The following is a 15,193-nucleotide window of genomic DNA, read 5'->3' as shown; positions in this document are numbered from 1 at the left end:
GCATGCCATACTGAAAAAGACACTCTCAAGTGCTTTTGAGCCCTTGCACTTACCAGACGCTTTTGTACGTTATTCAACTCCTGGGCTATTCGTAAAGAGAAAGAGTACCTATAACAGTCTTCAGGAAAGACCTTACCTCTTTTGCATACCGTATAAACCCATGTATGGGCCACCTCAACTTAGCAGGGAAAAGAAAAAAAAGAAACCGAGAATCGATTGCGTTCAGTGGACTTATGCCACACGCACATCAGCAAATTTTTGTGCACCACTGCCAAATGGCAAGAGGTGCGCTTTGACCTCTGACGTCAGGGGTGCCGCCACGACCAGCTCCTCCGTGGCGGCAAGCAAGTTGCTGTTCTTTATGCGGTTAGTTTTCGCAGCCAGCTCATCTGTCAGCTGCCAGAAGTCTACAATAGAGAGGAAGAATCTGATGAAGTAGGCTGCTGCATTTTAAGCTTTAAGTTGTTGCTATGTTGAGGAGCATGACAAGTGAGAAGCTGGCCGTAATTTTGGCGTCGATGGTGTGTGGTATAGGAAGCAATTGTTAAGAGCATTAAAACACCAGAGATCTCCAACGGCATGGATGGCACAGATGACTTCATCGACGAATGTGCTGGTGAACTGAGCGTAAGCAGCAGTACTAGCAGTAGCGAAGGCAAGTAGCAAAGTGCATGGTGTGCATAAATGAATGAGTAAATTCATTATGTAAAGGATAGTCTTATCTTTTGTCATGGTTGCTGATCACAGAAGGTTATGGCAGATTTCATACTTGTTGCAAAAATTCGACCAAATGGCTTGGTTCCTTGTAAGTGCCGCACCTTGTCAAAATCTTGCAAAAAAAAAAAAAAAACGCATCTTATACGAGTTTATAAGGTAACTACTATGTTTATTCCTTGTTAGCCGTGACATAGTCTCTTTTATATAACAATGCTTGTTTACTAGCACAAGTTTCTTTACGGTGCTGTAAAAGAGACTCAACCCTTCCTTTCTTCATTAATTGCAGGATCTCCTGAGGATCAATGAAACAATTAAGACATGCGCAGATGTGGCGAGGAAGCGTATCTTTCACGACGGTGATGCCTTGGAGGATGGGCCGCCCACCAAGAAGCCGGCGTTCTCTAAGAAAATTGAGGCATTTGTGAGAGATCAGCAAGACGTCCAAAATGGAGGTTGCAGCTTGGAAATGTAGATGGTTAGGGAGCAGGAGGGGCTAGCCTTCGAATGTCTAGCTTTAAAATGGTTGCTTCTGAGCCATGGCTGATGCGGATACCCTTGTTACGAGCATTGTGCAACGGGCCTTTTTTCTTTTCCTATGTGCAGCCTTTGTCAAAAGTTTTAAGGATGTGTTGTCGTGTCACATACTGGTGCCTCCTGAAGAACACTTATTACTCAGAAACTTCGGAGATCGACAGCAAAAGTGCTACTCACACTCTTGAGATTGCTCAAAGCAACAAACGTCACAGGAATTTGGCCACAAATTCTGCCACTTATGCAATTGTCTCGGAACCTTTGACAAGGACTGTACAAGGAGCACTACAACACGTGCATGGCAGGACCAGCACGTGGATGACCCTGCTGGACGTAGGGATGTCTTTGTTGGCTCTGTAATGAGGGCATGGTGAGCATTCGTGTGGCACGCAGAAACCTTCGAGCTATATTTTTATTTTTTGAATGAGGATCTTTGATGTATGCAAGGTAGGCCAAGTGTCGTGTGTGCATTTGTAAGTTTGAAGTTAGATGTACTGTCCAGTCTATTTTTTGCTTGCTGTCTGATATTTTTTTTTACTTCAGATTGAGGATCTGATAAGTATTAATCTCACTTGCGTGGTGTAGGGTATACGGCTGTCTATTACAGGGAACACCTAATTGGTATTCAAATCCATATACTGAAGCATGTCTTCATAAGAAAAAAGGTAATTGATGTGAGGCACTGGGTAGATCTATATCGGTAAAAAATTACTGCCAAGGCCTTCATGTAATAACTGACACTTTATTCTTGGGTGATCCCTTATGGAGATAGGTCAAAGCATGTGGCTCACAGTGCTCTTGCTACTGTGTGAAGAAAGCGAGCTTGGTGCAGTGCCGGAAATGCTGTCACTCCTATACACGGATGCATTTGGTGCTGAATCATGCAAAATCTGTGAAACTATCTGTGAATGTTATCACCTGAAAGTACTGCCCCTGAGCTGTAACCAGTCCCAGAATACTAATTTGGTGTTCACTTTGACAATTCGCTTCACTTCTACTGTACACCACAGCCTGTGTGCAAATGTATGTGTGTGTGTATGTGTGTTTGCATGCTGTACCTCTGCAATGAGGACTCTTGCCATTTCTTGTGTTCCCAGTGCCGTTGGTGAGAGGGCAAAGGAAAGGTCTTTCTTTCTTCCTTCCTTTTTTTTTTTTTTGTGACCCGAGGTGGTGAAAAAATTAGAAAGCAGTGTTGCCTGAAATGCAGTTGCACTGCTGGCTCTTGAAGTGTTAATGCAGTGCATTTGTTCCACTGTGCAAGCACACGAAAACTTTAGTTTTTACTGGCGTGCACAGGGTTGCTGTTTATGACATTGATTTCTCTGCATTTGCAATGCGTGCCCGTAGTGCAATGTTACCTTCTTCCTGGCGGGGCAGTTGTTTGCTGTGTTATTCGGCGAATCCTCAAAAGATGTTGCCGTCGACGACCATTTCAACAATCAGTTTTTATCATAAAAACTATGTGATGGAAATGCTGTCTTTACGAGCTCCCCCTTCCCTCTACTTTTTTTCCTGACGTTTAGTACCCTGAAGATTTTATTGTGTATGCAGCCTTTTTATGCATGCAGAAAAATATGGAGTGGTACGGCACTAGATTGTGCTACATACTTTGGCCTGTATTTCTTGAGGCTGGTGCCTGGCACAGAGCTTCAGAAAAGGGCTATGCTTAATAGACAGGCCGACTTCAATCGTGCTGATCAATTTATCCAAGTGAAACTTGGGTAATTTATGACTGTGTTGCCAATTATTAATGATTATGATGTCTGTCACTGCTAAGAACCTTAGTCAGAAAAATTATCATTTTGTCTTGAATTCTGTTTTTAGCAATCAGACACGGTTGTCTCCAGAATGCCCAGCATACATACGAGACCGTTCTGAGACTGAGACCGATTGGAGTCTGCTGTTGGCATGTTTGAATAGGTGCAATCACTTTCATGGCGTGTCATTCTGTGATGCAGCTTACAGGCTGGTGCATTTTTTTTTGTGAAAAAGACGATCAATGCATTTCAAAGGCATGTACAATTTTATTTTGCATGCTGCCATGTTCTGCTGAGCTGTAATGACTTATTTTGGGCAACTTGCTTTAAATGGTTTAGTTTGTCTTTCTGATCAGATACTGTTTGCCTAGTCATTTCTGTATCATCATGGACACCTTCGATTCACTCCGTTTCACCTTCTTCCTCAGTGTGGACTAACAGACCACAGAAATAACTGTGTGGACGACCTGTCTGCCTTTGTTTTTATCGCGTATAGTTTTCTAAAAACGTCACCCTGTGAGAGTTTACACAGCAAGTGATTGGCTCTTATGCACCTGTCCAAAGCGCTTGAATTGAGCTGCAGTAAGAGGGATATAGCAGATATTTGCAACAGTCCAAAATGCATGTCCAAACAGTGCGATTTGTACAAATAGTGCGAGAGTACACATATCTGTGTCACAATTTTTTTGCAGTGTGAGGAGTAGGAGTACAAAGGCAGGTGGGTTTGTGCAAGGTGCTTTTGTGTTTCAAGCTTGGCTGCAGACGTAGCATTTGTGGCATTTGTGCTGCGTGTGACTCTTACGCTTAACTACAACAAAATTTTTGCTCGTGTGAAAAGCCTAGCTTTAGGTAGTGTAGGTATAGAGCAGCCTCCATGATTTCAGGTTTGAAATATGAGCGGATATGTCCAGAAATACTGGGACAACAAAAAAATCGCCATTATTGTTTGGCAGGAGTGACGCTTGGCTCGGGAATGTTGAGAACCAATGTGGCTGCTCAGTATGGCTTTTCTACTGAGATAGGGTGGTGGCCATGGTGCACTAAATATTCTTAGAGGCGACATGCTGGAAGTTTATGTAATGTCCGCTAACTGCCAGGTGCATTAGTCATTTGCTTAAAGGCTATTTTAATGCTGCAAATAAAGAATTGCGAGTCTTGCCGCTTTGCCAAGATTGCTTCAGTACTGTATATACTATTCATAATTATGTTTAGCCAAAGTACAATTTCATTGCAGTGTGCCTTTAAGACAGCGGTGGCACTTGCTGCCAGGGGGGGGGTCGACAGTTTCCTCATGGGCAAAAATGTTTGTTTGACGTTTGCTTGTTTGGCACAGCTTTATGGTGTGTGGTCTACAGAGTTGCAATTTGCTTTGTAAACAGTTAGCTGCCTGTTTCCATTAGGTGCTTTGTCATCATTCTGTGGCAATGTAATTTGTGTTGTTTTTCTGCTGTGAATAAAGGAGTAGATAGTGTGCTCTGCCTTGTCGGCATGTCTAAATACATGTGCTATCTATCCATACAGGAAAGGCATGATGCAAATATTCTTTTCCTTTGAATATGGCATATAAGTTCTGTGGAAGCTCTAAAGGTAAAGCAAGAGTTCACGAAAGGGAAAATTGTCAATTTTTCATGAATCTACAAAGGAACTGACGGGCTTCTCAAAAAGGAAAGCTTTTCCGTCGAAAAATCTGTCCCGTTTCACGGATTGAACCCAGCACCCTGCCCGGGGCGAATTTTTGAACTGACGATGTGTCCCATGATTACGCACCTCGTCGCACGGCATTGCATTCTAGTTTAATTTTATTCACTGCCTTTATGGGTGACTGTTCACAGAACAATAAACAGTACTCAGAAACATATATGCAAACTTTTTATTACACCTACTAATACCTCATAAGGTTACACACAAATTTTTCAATATCACAAATGTTTGGTGGTACTATAGTTCACAGGGCCGATTAATTTGACTTTGCCAGAGGCCAAAATATACCTTGAAATGCTGTGGTGTGTTGCCCCACATTTAACCGACTTTGAGCCACACTTGACACAATGAAGGAGGGCCGCATGAACAGGTCTGTTGAAGGTGTTTATTGCATCGAACATCCATGGCAAGATTACAAACTAATTTGTAGCATTGGACAAATGTTTTCCTCGCAGTGACCTAGAAACGTCTTTACGTAATTCCTTGCATACTTTTAGGGGTGACTAACCTTCGCTGTATTTCGTAAATGGCGTGATACAGCTAAACTAATGTGATGAAAATTTTACTGAAAAGGCATAAATTGCAGAAAAAGTGCATTATACTTCATATACGTATTAAGTCAATAGCAAACTCGCAAGAACACTTGCAGAAGATACGAATTAAGCACAGCCTATACTGTTGGAATACCTAGCAGGGTACGTGCAACCCTCTGAATTATACGCTAAGTCTGATCATAGCTTATTTAAATTTCGAAGTTTGGAAGTTGCATTGCTCCTTTGATCGCATGCGTCTGTGTCGATGCTTGCAAAATGTCTGCAAGTGTCTTGGGGGGTACCAAGTCCAACCATACTTCAACTTCAGGAGTCTGAGTTCCTGAAAGCCACTAATAATGCGCCGGTTGGCACAGAGGTTTCGAAAGCGCGATTACCGCCGAAGATAAGGCGGCCGCGAGGGGAAGGCGCAGGACTGTGTACGAAGTGGTGATACGGCTGTCTTTTATCAAGGATTCTATCGTGCGTTATTCATAAGCGGCGCGCCACGTCCATCGCGTGGCGCTTCGATCGAAGCGCGCGGCGGGCACTCAGCGCCGTCTGGCGGTGCCGGACAGCGCCGAGAGGCGCCGACACGGCCGCGAGATGGTGCGCGTCCGGTACTCGGGCTCGGCGGAGAACATCTCGCCCGGCATGTTCTGCCAGTCCAGCTCGGTGGGCAGTCGGTACCGGTGCTTGCACAGAAGCAGCAGCACGGGCAGGGGTCGCGTGGCGGGGTTGCCCTGCGGCGGGAGCCGGCGCGGCAGTTGTTTTTAGCAACGAACGCCACATGTTCGGTCGAGATAAGGCGAGAGATGACTGCTCCGAGGTGTCCGTAACAGACACATTTGCCGACCTTTCGTGTGCGAGAAAATGACCTAAATGTACGTGACGACTGTCGATAATATTAATTGCGTCGCATTTTAGCGCAAGAGGAAACACAAACTTAGAGAAGAATTGGCTAAAGCTCCCTGTTCACACGACTATCTGCGCTATAGAGCTGTAATGTGCACTATCTGCGGACACGTGTGGATCCCTGTGCGTGGGCTCCTGACGATGATGAATGTGGCTGCAGGGTCCTTACTGTCCAACCACGGGGCCTAAAACACGTCGGACGCTACAGACGCAAAGCTTCGCGCAGATGGGCTGTTGTTATCCCGTCCAATCGCCGACCGCGGCATCGAAAGCCGTCCGGCTACACTAGGAAAGCTCCGCGTTTAAAAGCCGCCGCCGAATGCTCTCACCTCTACGTGGAGGCAGCGCACGTTCTCGGGCACGAACTGCGGCCCGAAGAACACGCGCCGGCCCTTGTCCAGCGTGCTCATGGTTCCCTGCACGAGCACGGCGCAGTCCACGTCCTCCTCCAACACGACGCTGCGGGCGCGACCGAGGTACGGCAACCGGCCGTCCTCGACGTAGCGCCGCAGGGCGTCCGGGTCCACGCCCTGCAGCACGCGCACGAAGAGAGTCTGTTTTGCAGTGCTGCGACGCTGCGCATATTTATGCAATAGACGGCGCACGTTAATCACGAGCGGTCTCTGAGCGTCAGTCAGTGACCTCTAGAGCACGTGCGTCGTTTTTCACAAGTGATCTAACTCAATTGGCGTTGCTTAGCGCGGTAGAAACGCCTCGCAGGAGGGACGCGAAAAAAAAAAAAAGAAAAAGAAAGAAGAAGACTGCGCCATCTATGCTGCGATCAATTTGATAATTTCGGCGACTCGCACTGACCCTCTCATGTAAGCGTAACCAAGACATTGTTAAGGAAAGGGATGATTCGCCTAATATAAACTAGTTATGAAAACAGTACTATCCCAAGTTTCTCAAGGTGCCCAAGAGGCAATAGTCTAGCTAAAGTTACCTGGGGCAATAAATGTTTATCCCCTTCTAGTGACTGAAAATAAGTTAAATTATGGGGTTTCACGTGCCAAAACTACTGTCTCATTATGAGGCACGCCGTAGTGGGGGACTCTGGAAATTTAGACCACCTGGGGTTGTTTAACGTGCACCTAAATCTAAGTACACGGGTGTTTTCGCATTCCGCCTCCATCGAAATGCGGCCGCCGTGGCCGGAATTCGATCCCGCGACCTCGTGCTTAGCTGAAAATAAATGTGGAACGCCATGCATAAGAGACGTGCAACGTTCGATAGAGCTGTCCGTGTATTTTGCACATTACGAGGCCTCGTTACCCGCAAGGTCAGTCTTCACAACCGGGGTGGTCACAGACTGGGAAAGGTTATCCATCAGAGTAGCGCCATGGTAGCACTCTATCTCTTCTGTGACGCCTTCCCCTCCTGCTTACCTTCGCTAAAGTGTTCTAGAACACTACCTTCGCTATGTAACGCTTAGCAGCCGCCATACCTCTCGAACGGATGGCCGCTGGGAGCTCCCGTGAAGGGACAGTGGCCAGTTTCAACCTCAAGGAAGGTTACGAATCTCAAGAAGAGCTGTTTAAAGCTCCCCGCAATTTACTACACCGGCCCTGTGTAATATATACGGTGCTTGAACCAAAATGAACGAATGAGGCACTGCGCTTACATTTCATATCATGATAATCAACATCACAACCATGATCATCATTGCCATCATTCTAATTTAGGCCGTTTCCAGTTATATCCAGTGACACCTGTTTATTTCGTCAGCTGACCATACTATAAGCGTATCTACCGGGGAGGCACTTCCCCCCCTCCCCCCGTCAAGGGGGGCACTTGTTCCCACTCCCCCACTCTTAAGACTTGGGGGGGGGGGGTGGCAAGTAGGCCCCCCTCACTATTGAAAGCCGGGAATACGGCATCTGGCTTCCCTACCAAGACCACTCGGGTCTACAGAGAGCCGCTTGAAGCACTGATAATGGGGTCTGGCCTCTCCGCCAGCTGCACGCTGAGTCTCGGCCACATTGGCTCTTCAGGGCACTGATTAGTGCCCTCAATAGTGCAATTGAGGTTCCCAGTACTTTCAAGACTGCTTTAATTTATTTGGCCTTGAAAGGTGTTCTTGCGGTGAAACTGAGGCAGCACGAAGCTTTCGCTTCTCGCTGCCAGCGCTCTTCATCACGCCGGCGTTGTTACAGCGAGTGCTCGTGGTCCTCGAGTGAGATATATGTTTATAGTAGCCTGTACGTGCGTGATACCATGCCGGCGTCATCTGCTGGGAGTGGCTACCGGTGGGGTGGGGTGGGGGGGTGAGACGGCCCCCACCCTCCTACACACACACACACACACACAGTCAGAAGTGAAGGGGAAAAGTAAGCCGTTTGCCCCCCTACGCACACACACTTGTGAAAGGTGGCACTGTCGACTGCACACTGCATAAATACAACAAAAGAACAGTTGAGGCAAAGCTTTCCCTCAGAATTGCGCCCACATAGGTACGATTCATTTATTACGTTTACCCTGCTTGGGCAGATAGGATTGTCTTTCGGACCTCGCGGCCACGTGCTGTAGCAAATGACGCTAGCTCGGCCAGCCGAACTAATAAAGCGTTACGCCTGTGGGACGTGCCTTGCAAACCTGCATTGCTGGGAAAGCTGTCGCTAGGCTGTCCAAAATAGGTTTAATGTACCATCACTTGCATCATGCTGTGTTTGTTGGTGCCGTCTGACCTAACCATCTTTGAAAACACAAAATGAAATTTGCTTGCATAATTTACCGGTATTTAATCAGTGTGGCCATTTTCGAGATTTTGACGCTAGATTTAGTGACTTTTTTGCCTGTTTACGGCAAAGTTTGTTATTCAGCAATCGGCGACTTCCTTTAGTGACTTGAATGAACAGTTGGCGATATTTTACCGACGTAGTTTAAAAGTCAAGAAGGTTGCTTGCAAAATGGCCTTCTAGAACACAGTTTAATATTCAAAAGTTAGATGCAAGTGGCCGAAACTCGCTGGACGATGCATAGGCTCTGTGACCATGATGAACCAACGGCTGCCTTCCCGTTGGTAGCCTTCACGTTGTGATTATGCTTCAAAACATAGTGATCATAGCCTTCACATTGTGTTCACACGTTTGAAGTTTATTATTGCTGTAGCAATTATATGGACACTCCAGGCGCATTTCTACCGTCGCCGTCGCCGTGAGGTTCCGTATGAGTGAAAGCGTGTGAGGGTGAGCTGGCGAAAGTGGTCTACTGCGTGCGCGAGCAAGGAACGCGGCCCAGATGCGTGCCCTCTCCTGTCGCGCGCGAGGCAGAGGGGTCAGGCGAGGGAGGAGGGGCGTTCTTCTCCGGAGGCTGCTAGAGTGCCTCGATGTCCTCCTCGGCCGCTGTTCCGCACAGAGTGGAGACCACCGCAGCGTTTACTACAGCGTTGGCCACACGAGTCGCGGACACCGTAGGGACGCGTTACCGGCGCTCGTGTGTCTTGAAAGCGGTCTGCGACGTGGTTAAAGCGCGCGCCCGCGCGGGCCTCACCTTCAAAGCGATCTGCGATGTTTGTAGAGTGCGCGTTTTTTTCCCTAATATCTTGGCGTTATCCCCCGCCCCCCCCCCAAAAAAAAAGAAAGAAATTTGATTTCAATACACCACTTGGAATCCCTCCTAATTCAAATGACACATAGCACTCCCAACCGGAATGACGGAACCCTCCCCTCCCCCCCCCCCCCATCTACACGTGCTGCTTAAGTTATATTTTCAAGCCATATAAACATTTTATCGCACGTCCTTAATTTCATTGTGAGCAAGACTCCCATCAGGGGAGCCGAAACGTCTATTCTTGTATTCTTTCAGTGGTCGGTGTCCTTTTTTTTACCCTTCTTCACCCACGTTTTTAAAATGCACTTCACAGTTATAGCGAGAATTTTAGTGACTTTTTCGTCTTGAGCGACACACTTCCGAAGATATTGGCAACACTAGACTGTAATATTTCAGAATGCGCGATTGAAAACCAGATCTGCCCATGAGCAATTAAGATAACTTTCACTGACGCATTTTTCAGCCTTTCTTATTGCTATGACAATCGGGCAATCCGCAAGGGATATATATATATATATATATATATATATATATATATATATATATATATATATATATATGGAGAGAGAGAGAGAGAGAGAGAGAGATGGCGTGCCCCCTCCCCACCACTCGAAAAATGGTTGGTACGCCACTGCATGCAGCTGACTTCGCTTTATGCCTGCAAATTAATTCCATCGCATCATCTAACCCTCTTCCACCTCGACTTCGGTTTCCTTCCATTGGAACCCGTTCTGTACACTGGTTGTCTTGTCTACATTCAGTGATGCCAAATTTAAAATTAAATTGTAGAGTCTCCTACAATTTCCTAAACTGCGCACTGAGCGACGCCTTGAAGGCCGGGTCCGTATTAACGGTGAGCTGGAGTTATTTAACGTGCACTTAGATCTAAAAGAATACTAGCGCTTTCTTTTTTTGCATTCCTCCCCCACCGGTATGCGGGCGCCGTGGAGGACAATGGGCTAAATTTCCAGCCGACATTGTGCAGCATAATCGGACTCGCGGTTGCGCGTCTTCCCGGACCAGCTGCGAGCCTTTTAAGAGGAAAACGTCATTCAACGAAACAAACCGTGAACAAAAACAACCATCATTCCTTTACAAGCGGCGCGACAGAACTTGCCAACAGATTTACCGAGTGACCCGCCGTGGTTGCTTAGTAACTATATGGTGTGGGGCTGCTGAGCACGAGGTCGCGGGACCGAATCCCGGCCACGGCGGCCGCATTTCGATGGGGGCGAAATGCGAAAACATCCGCGTACTTAGATTTAGGTGCACGTTAAAAAAACCCCAGGTGGTCCAAATTTCCGGAGTCCCCCACTACGGCGTGCCTCATAATCAGAAAGTGGCTTTGGCACGTAAACTCCCATAATTAAATTTTTTTCAAGTTACCGAGTGCACTATACGCACCTCGAACTCCTCTCGCCCCTGCAGCAAGTCGAGGGCGATGCGCACGGCGACCCACTGCCACATGCGGTAAAGGATGCACGGCGAGGACGCGTCCCGGGCCACCAGCTTGTCCATCAGCGACATCGGGATCACGCACGCCTGGCGGGGAGAGAGAGAAAGTAATTTATTACTGGACGCTTAGGAACTTCTGAACAGCAACACATAATCGTTTTAGCTGGTTAAGTAGTCTTTCGACATTCTTTGCAGAATGCACTTCTAATACGGCGATGACTCTCGCCTGCAGGAAATCGTCGCCGCTGGACGACGAAAACGAGGACGACGAAGGTGGGAGGACATCGCAAAGCACATGCAGGCGTAGCAGACGAACTAGCTACACGAAGCTCGCGAGCACAGGGTGCGCGTCAGGGCGTACGTCAGAGGTTTTTGAGATCAGGTGCCCAGCTGTGTTTACATCATCCATGGTTCACATTCCTTCTCTGGCCCATCTGGTTGCTCTCTGAAACCGAAACTAGGACTGGTCGCTACTCCAAATAATTACCTGTCGCGCTCTCAAGTAATTGAGGTATCGTGCCATGATTACTGGGCCATTAGCTACTTATTAAAGCAGAAAATGACTAGATCGAATTTTTTTCTTACGTCAGTACTCTTTTAAACTCGACCCCTGTCGCCAGCTGTCGGCGCAACTGGGCTGCCAGTCTGACGACGGGATGCATAGAGCACGACCTACCGTATAACAGTAAGTCTATAACAGTAAGTATGCCACGACCTACTGTATAACAGTAGGTCGTAGCATAGAGTTTCATGAAACAATCACTAGAGGGAACTCTGGCCCTGCTATCGTTCAGTCACCATGGGAATGATGGGAAGTACATGGATTTGTCTGATGATCATACTTGTGGATCCAGACGTTCTTGAGGCTCTGTTTATTACGCTCTATCTGTCTTCATTGTCCTAAATTTCAAAGCGGCCTACACTTTTCTAAGTGCAGAATACTCCGCGAACACGCAGAATCGCTACTAACTGCAGCGGCTCAACCTGTCGAGGTGGCCAAATTGAAACCAGTGTTGCTGAGTTATACTCCGGAATGGGAATGACTCTTGAATCATTCCACATTTTCGCGACCTCGGAATGGAATGGGAATGGAATGGCGACAACGCTTGGAGGAATGGGAATGGAATTAAGCGCCTTTTGTCCGGAATGAAATTACGCCTATTTCCGAAAATAGAGCGCTTTTTCGTCTACGCGCTGGTTTGTGTCAAAATACGGCGAAAAATCAACCAGCCCACGTTCAAACATTAGTGAGTCAGAGCCTCGAATTTAACAACGAAGCAGTATTTTTAAAATGGCTTGGCTGATTACAAGCACAGTACATTTACAAGCAACGCGCTTACTACAATTCTGTCCTTATAGACTGAGTTGCTCCGAAGTTTTCTCGATTCTTCGCGTAACCGCGGTTGTGTGCCGTTGGTATCCGTTGTGCGGAACATTGCGGAATTTTTATGAGTGGGATTTTAATTTTTCGAAATTACCCGCGAAGAGAACAAACAAGCTACACGCTGCGAGCTTTGCTCCGAAACTGTACATGCTGTAATTGTAGTTTCATCTAATTTGATTCGGAACCGAAAAAGAAAGCACGAACAAGAGAACGAGAAACAAGAACGAGAACAAGAAAGCACACGCAACAAGAGAACGGGCTGGCAAGCCAGCTGAAGGTAACGTCGGCCTTCCCCGCTGGGTGCAGCTCTGTGCCTGTTCATCGAAAGGCTGCTCTTGACGATGCCATAATCAACATGATTTGAGCTGACATGAACCCTTTCATGCTGTCGAGAGAAACTGGACTCAAACAATTCTTAACGGTAAGTTTGGCAATATTATAAGCCGCCTTTTATCAATGTAACTGCTTTGTATTCTTTCAGATTCAGGTCGCCGTGCCGGGCTACAAGTTGCCATCGCGGGGTGACCTCAGAGAGAAGTTCTTTCCCGGGAAAGTATCAGTACTGCAGGCCAAAATATCATCGTCTTTAGCGGGAGCGGAGTACGTGTGCATCGCACTAGACGTGTCCTACGGACGTCGCGGTCTACGGAGGACTTCCTGGCTGTCGAAGCAACATTCATGGACAGTGACTTCCCGGCTCACACGTACCTCTATTCCACTCGCCTAACGGGGAGCCACACAGCTGCCTCGGATCCGCTCCGAGTATGACGCAGCGTTGCTGCAGGGGAACATCGCTGACGAGGTGAAATATGTATAGTCGTACAATTTCGCCTCCGTTAACTGTTTTTGTTTCGTTTTCCAGGTCCTTCGCGTGGTGACAGATAACGCTTCATCGATGATAAAGGCATTTGCATTTACCGGATGAGATACTGAAGAGGACGATAATGATTATAATTTCAACGACTGCCCGGAACGCTTAACCAAAGAGCTTTTAAGCGAGTTCTATCAGTTGGAGAAATATCGATTTGGCTGCGCCGCCCACAGCCTGCAGGTTGCCGTAAAAGACGCCATTAGGCAGGTATGAGCTATTAAATGACATATTGGTTTCATACACGTGTGCATTGATGCGTCGTTCATTTATTACTATGTTCATGAACAATTGTTTGGGCCAAGCTTTGTTAAATAATTTGGCATGAATGCATGGACAAAGAATGTATGAATATAATAACTGCAGTTTGAAAAGGGCAGACAACTGTGCTTATTACAGTTTCGGGGCTTTATTATGCATTTACCCCCAGCTCATGTTTAGCCGACTTTTCGAGCGTGCTTCGATTTTTCATCTTGGGGATTCGTGGAGCATTTGCTGCCATGGCCGATGTCACGAACTGTGCTTCCCATCAAATAGTGGCTGCGGATCATTTTCTTACCGCATGCTTTAACCACCAAGCTTGCGTGACTTGGAGGTCCGCTCTCACCACGTTAGCCACCAGTTCTGAAATACCTCTAAAGACAAACAAAAACAAAACTGGCACGTCATGTAAAGAACGCGCACGGTGCCCCGAAGTTACATTTAAAAAAATTGGATTTGCTTGATTTCTCGTTCAAGCTGTTTTTCTCTTATTGTATTTTGGGCCTCCTTGCTATTTTTCTGCTTTCGTGGTCTCCCTCTCCCTTTTTATTTGGATTACACCTTCCTCACCCGGCCCGGGAATATGAAATCCTACGTACGTCACTCCTTCTTAGTACACATCGCTTTGCTTTGCCCGTAACCACAGTTGCCGGACATATAAGAGCAGTCAGCCAGGCGGCGGTCTGCTGCTAGTATGTTTATTTGAATTACGAAGCCAATTTCATTAAGATAATACCAGCCGTAGTGCCGTAGCCATGGCACTACGCGCCCCACATGTATTTCTAAAGAACAGGAAGGTGCAGCCTATGCATTAATGTGCACTCAATTTATCGAAGGGCTGGAGAAAACGACTGTCTATATCGCCACTTTATTTTGTCTTATGAAGTCTTGAACAGTGTAAGTGTGCCGTCGAGTGCAATACCGTACGATTAAATGTGTAATCATTCTCTTACTGAAACTATGTTGCATTCCATGTTTGCCATTTGCGCTGCCTGTACATGAAGTGGCAATATTCACTAATTGTCGTCCTCGCTTTGTTTTAGGACCCGAATGCCGAGGAAGTTGTACAAAAACGCGGCGCCATCCTTGCACCTATAGGTAAGAGCACCGCAGACACGGAAGAAGTGTTGAATGCGACCGGTCTGAATTTGGAATATCACATCGCGATGAGGTGGAAATCGCAGCTGCGAACGATGAGAAATCTTGTTACCAGTTTTCGAGTCATCCAGGCCTGACAGAAACTCTGCACGCGTGCATGAAGGCTAAACTGTCTAAATATGAACTGAGGCTGGCTACAGACTTGACTGAGCTTCGCTCCCCTGTAGAGAAAAGGCACGAGACAACCGGGCTTTTGCTTCCCGCGCTGTGAAATATCGAAGTTTCCCTTGTGGAAGTCTTAAGCAAAGGCACACTCCTTTGCAAAGAGACCGCTAAAGGCCTACAGCGTAGCCTGGAGAAGCAGTTCGCAAGCACGTGGACTGACTCCGTTTTTTTTTTATGGCTGCCCTCCTAGACCCACGGTTTA

The 15,193-nt window shown here is 46.9% G+C and overlaps 2 protein-coding genes across 2 annotated transcripts in view; one reads left to right on the top strand and one right to left on the bottom strand.

Annotated features, from left to right (window-relative positions):
- The window catches only part of LOC142587774 (retinoblastoma-like protein 1), a 34,011-nt gene extending 29,533 nt beyond the window's left edge, over window positions 1–4,478 (top strand). The window contains exon 15 of the mRNA XM_075699017.1: window positions 1,004–4,478. Coding sequence (XP_075555132.1) covers window positions 1,004–1,189 — 186 coding nt within the window. The 3' untranslated portion in view covers window positions 1,190–4,478. The remainder of the gene's footprint in view (window positions 1–1,003) is intronic.
- Window positions 4,479–4,870: 392 nt separating this feature from the next.
- Window positions 4,871–15,193, bottom strand: part of LOC142588796 (sperm-specific sodium:proton exchanger-like) — a 62,732-nt gene continuing 52,409 nt past the window's right edge. The window contains exons 17-19 of the mRNA XM_075700616.1: window positions 11,105–11,242; window positions 6,481–6,681; window positions 4,871–5,979 (exon numbers count right to left, since the gene is read on the bottom strand). Of these exons, the coding sequence (XP_075556731.1) occupies window positions 5,788–5,979; window positions 6,481–6,681; window positions 11,105–11,242 (531 nt within the window). The 3' untranslated portion in view covers window positions 4,871–5,787. The remainder of the gene's footprint in view (window positions 5,980–6,480; window positions 6,682–11,104; window positions 11,243–15,193) is intronic.

This window comes from Dermacentor variabilis, chromosome 7 (genome assembly GCF_050947875.1).
Source record: "Dermacentor variabilis isolate Ectoservices chromosome 7, ASM5094787v1, whole genome shotgun sequence".
Classification (NCBI taxonomy): domain Eukaryota; kingdom Metazoa; phylum Arthropoda; class Arachnida; order Ixodida; family Ixodidae; genus Dermacentor; species Dermacentor variabilis.
The sequence above is the reverse complement of the archived record's forward strand: the minus strand, read 5'-3'. Positions and strand labels throughout refer to the sequence as shown.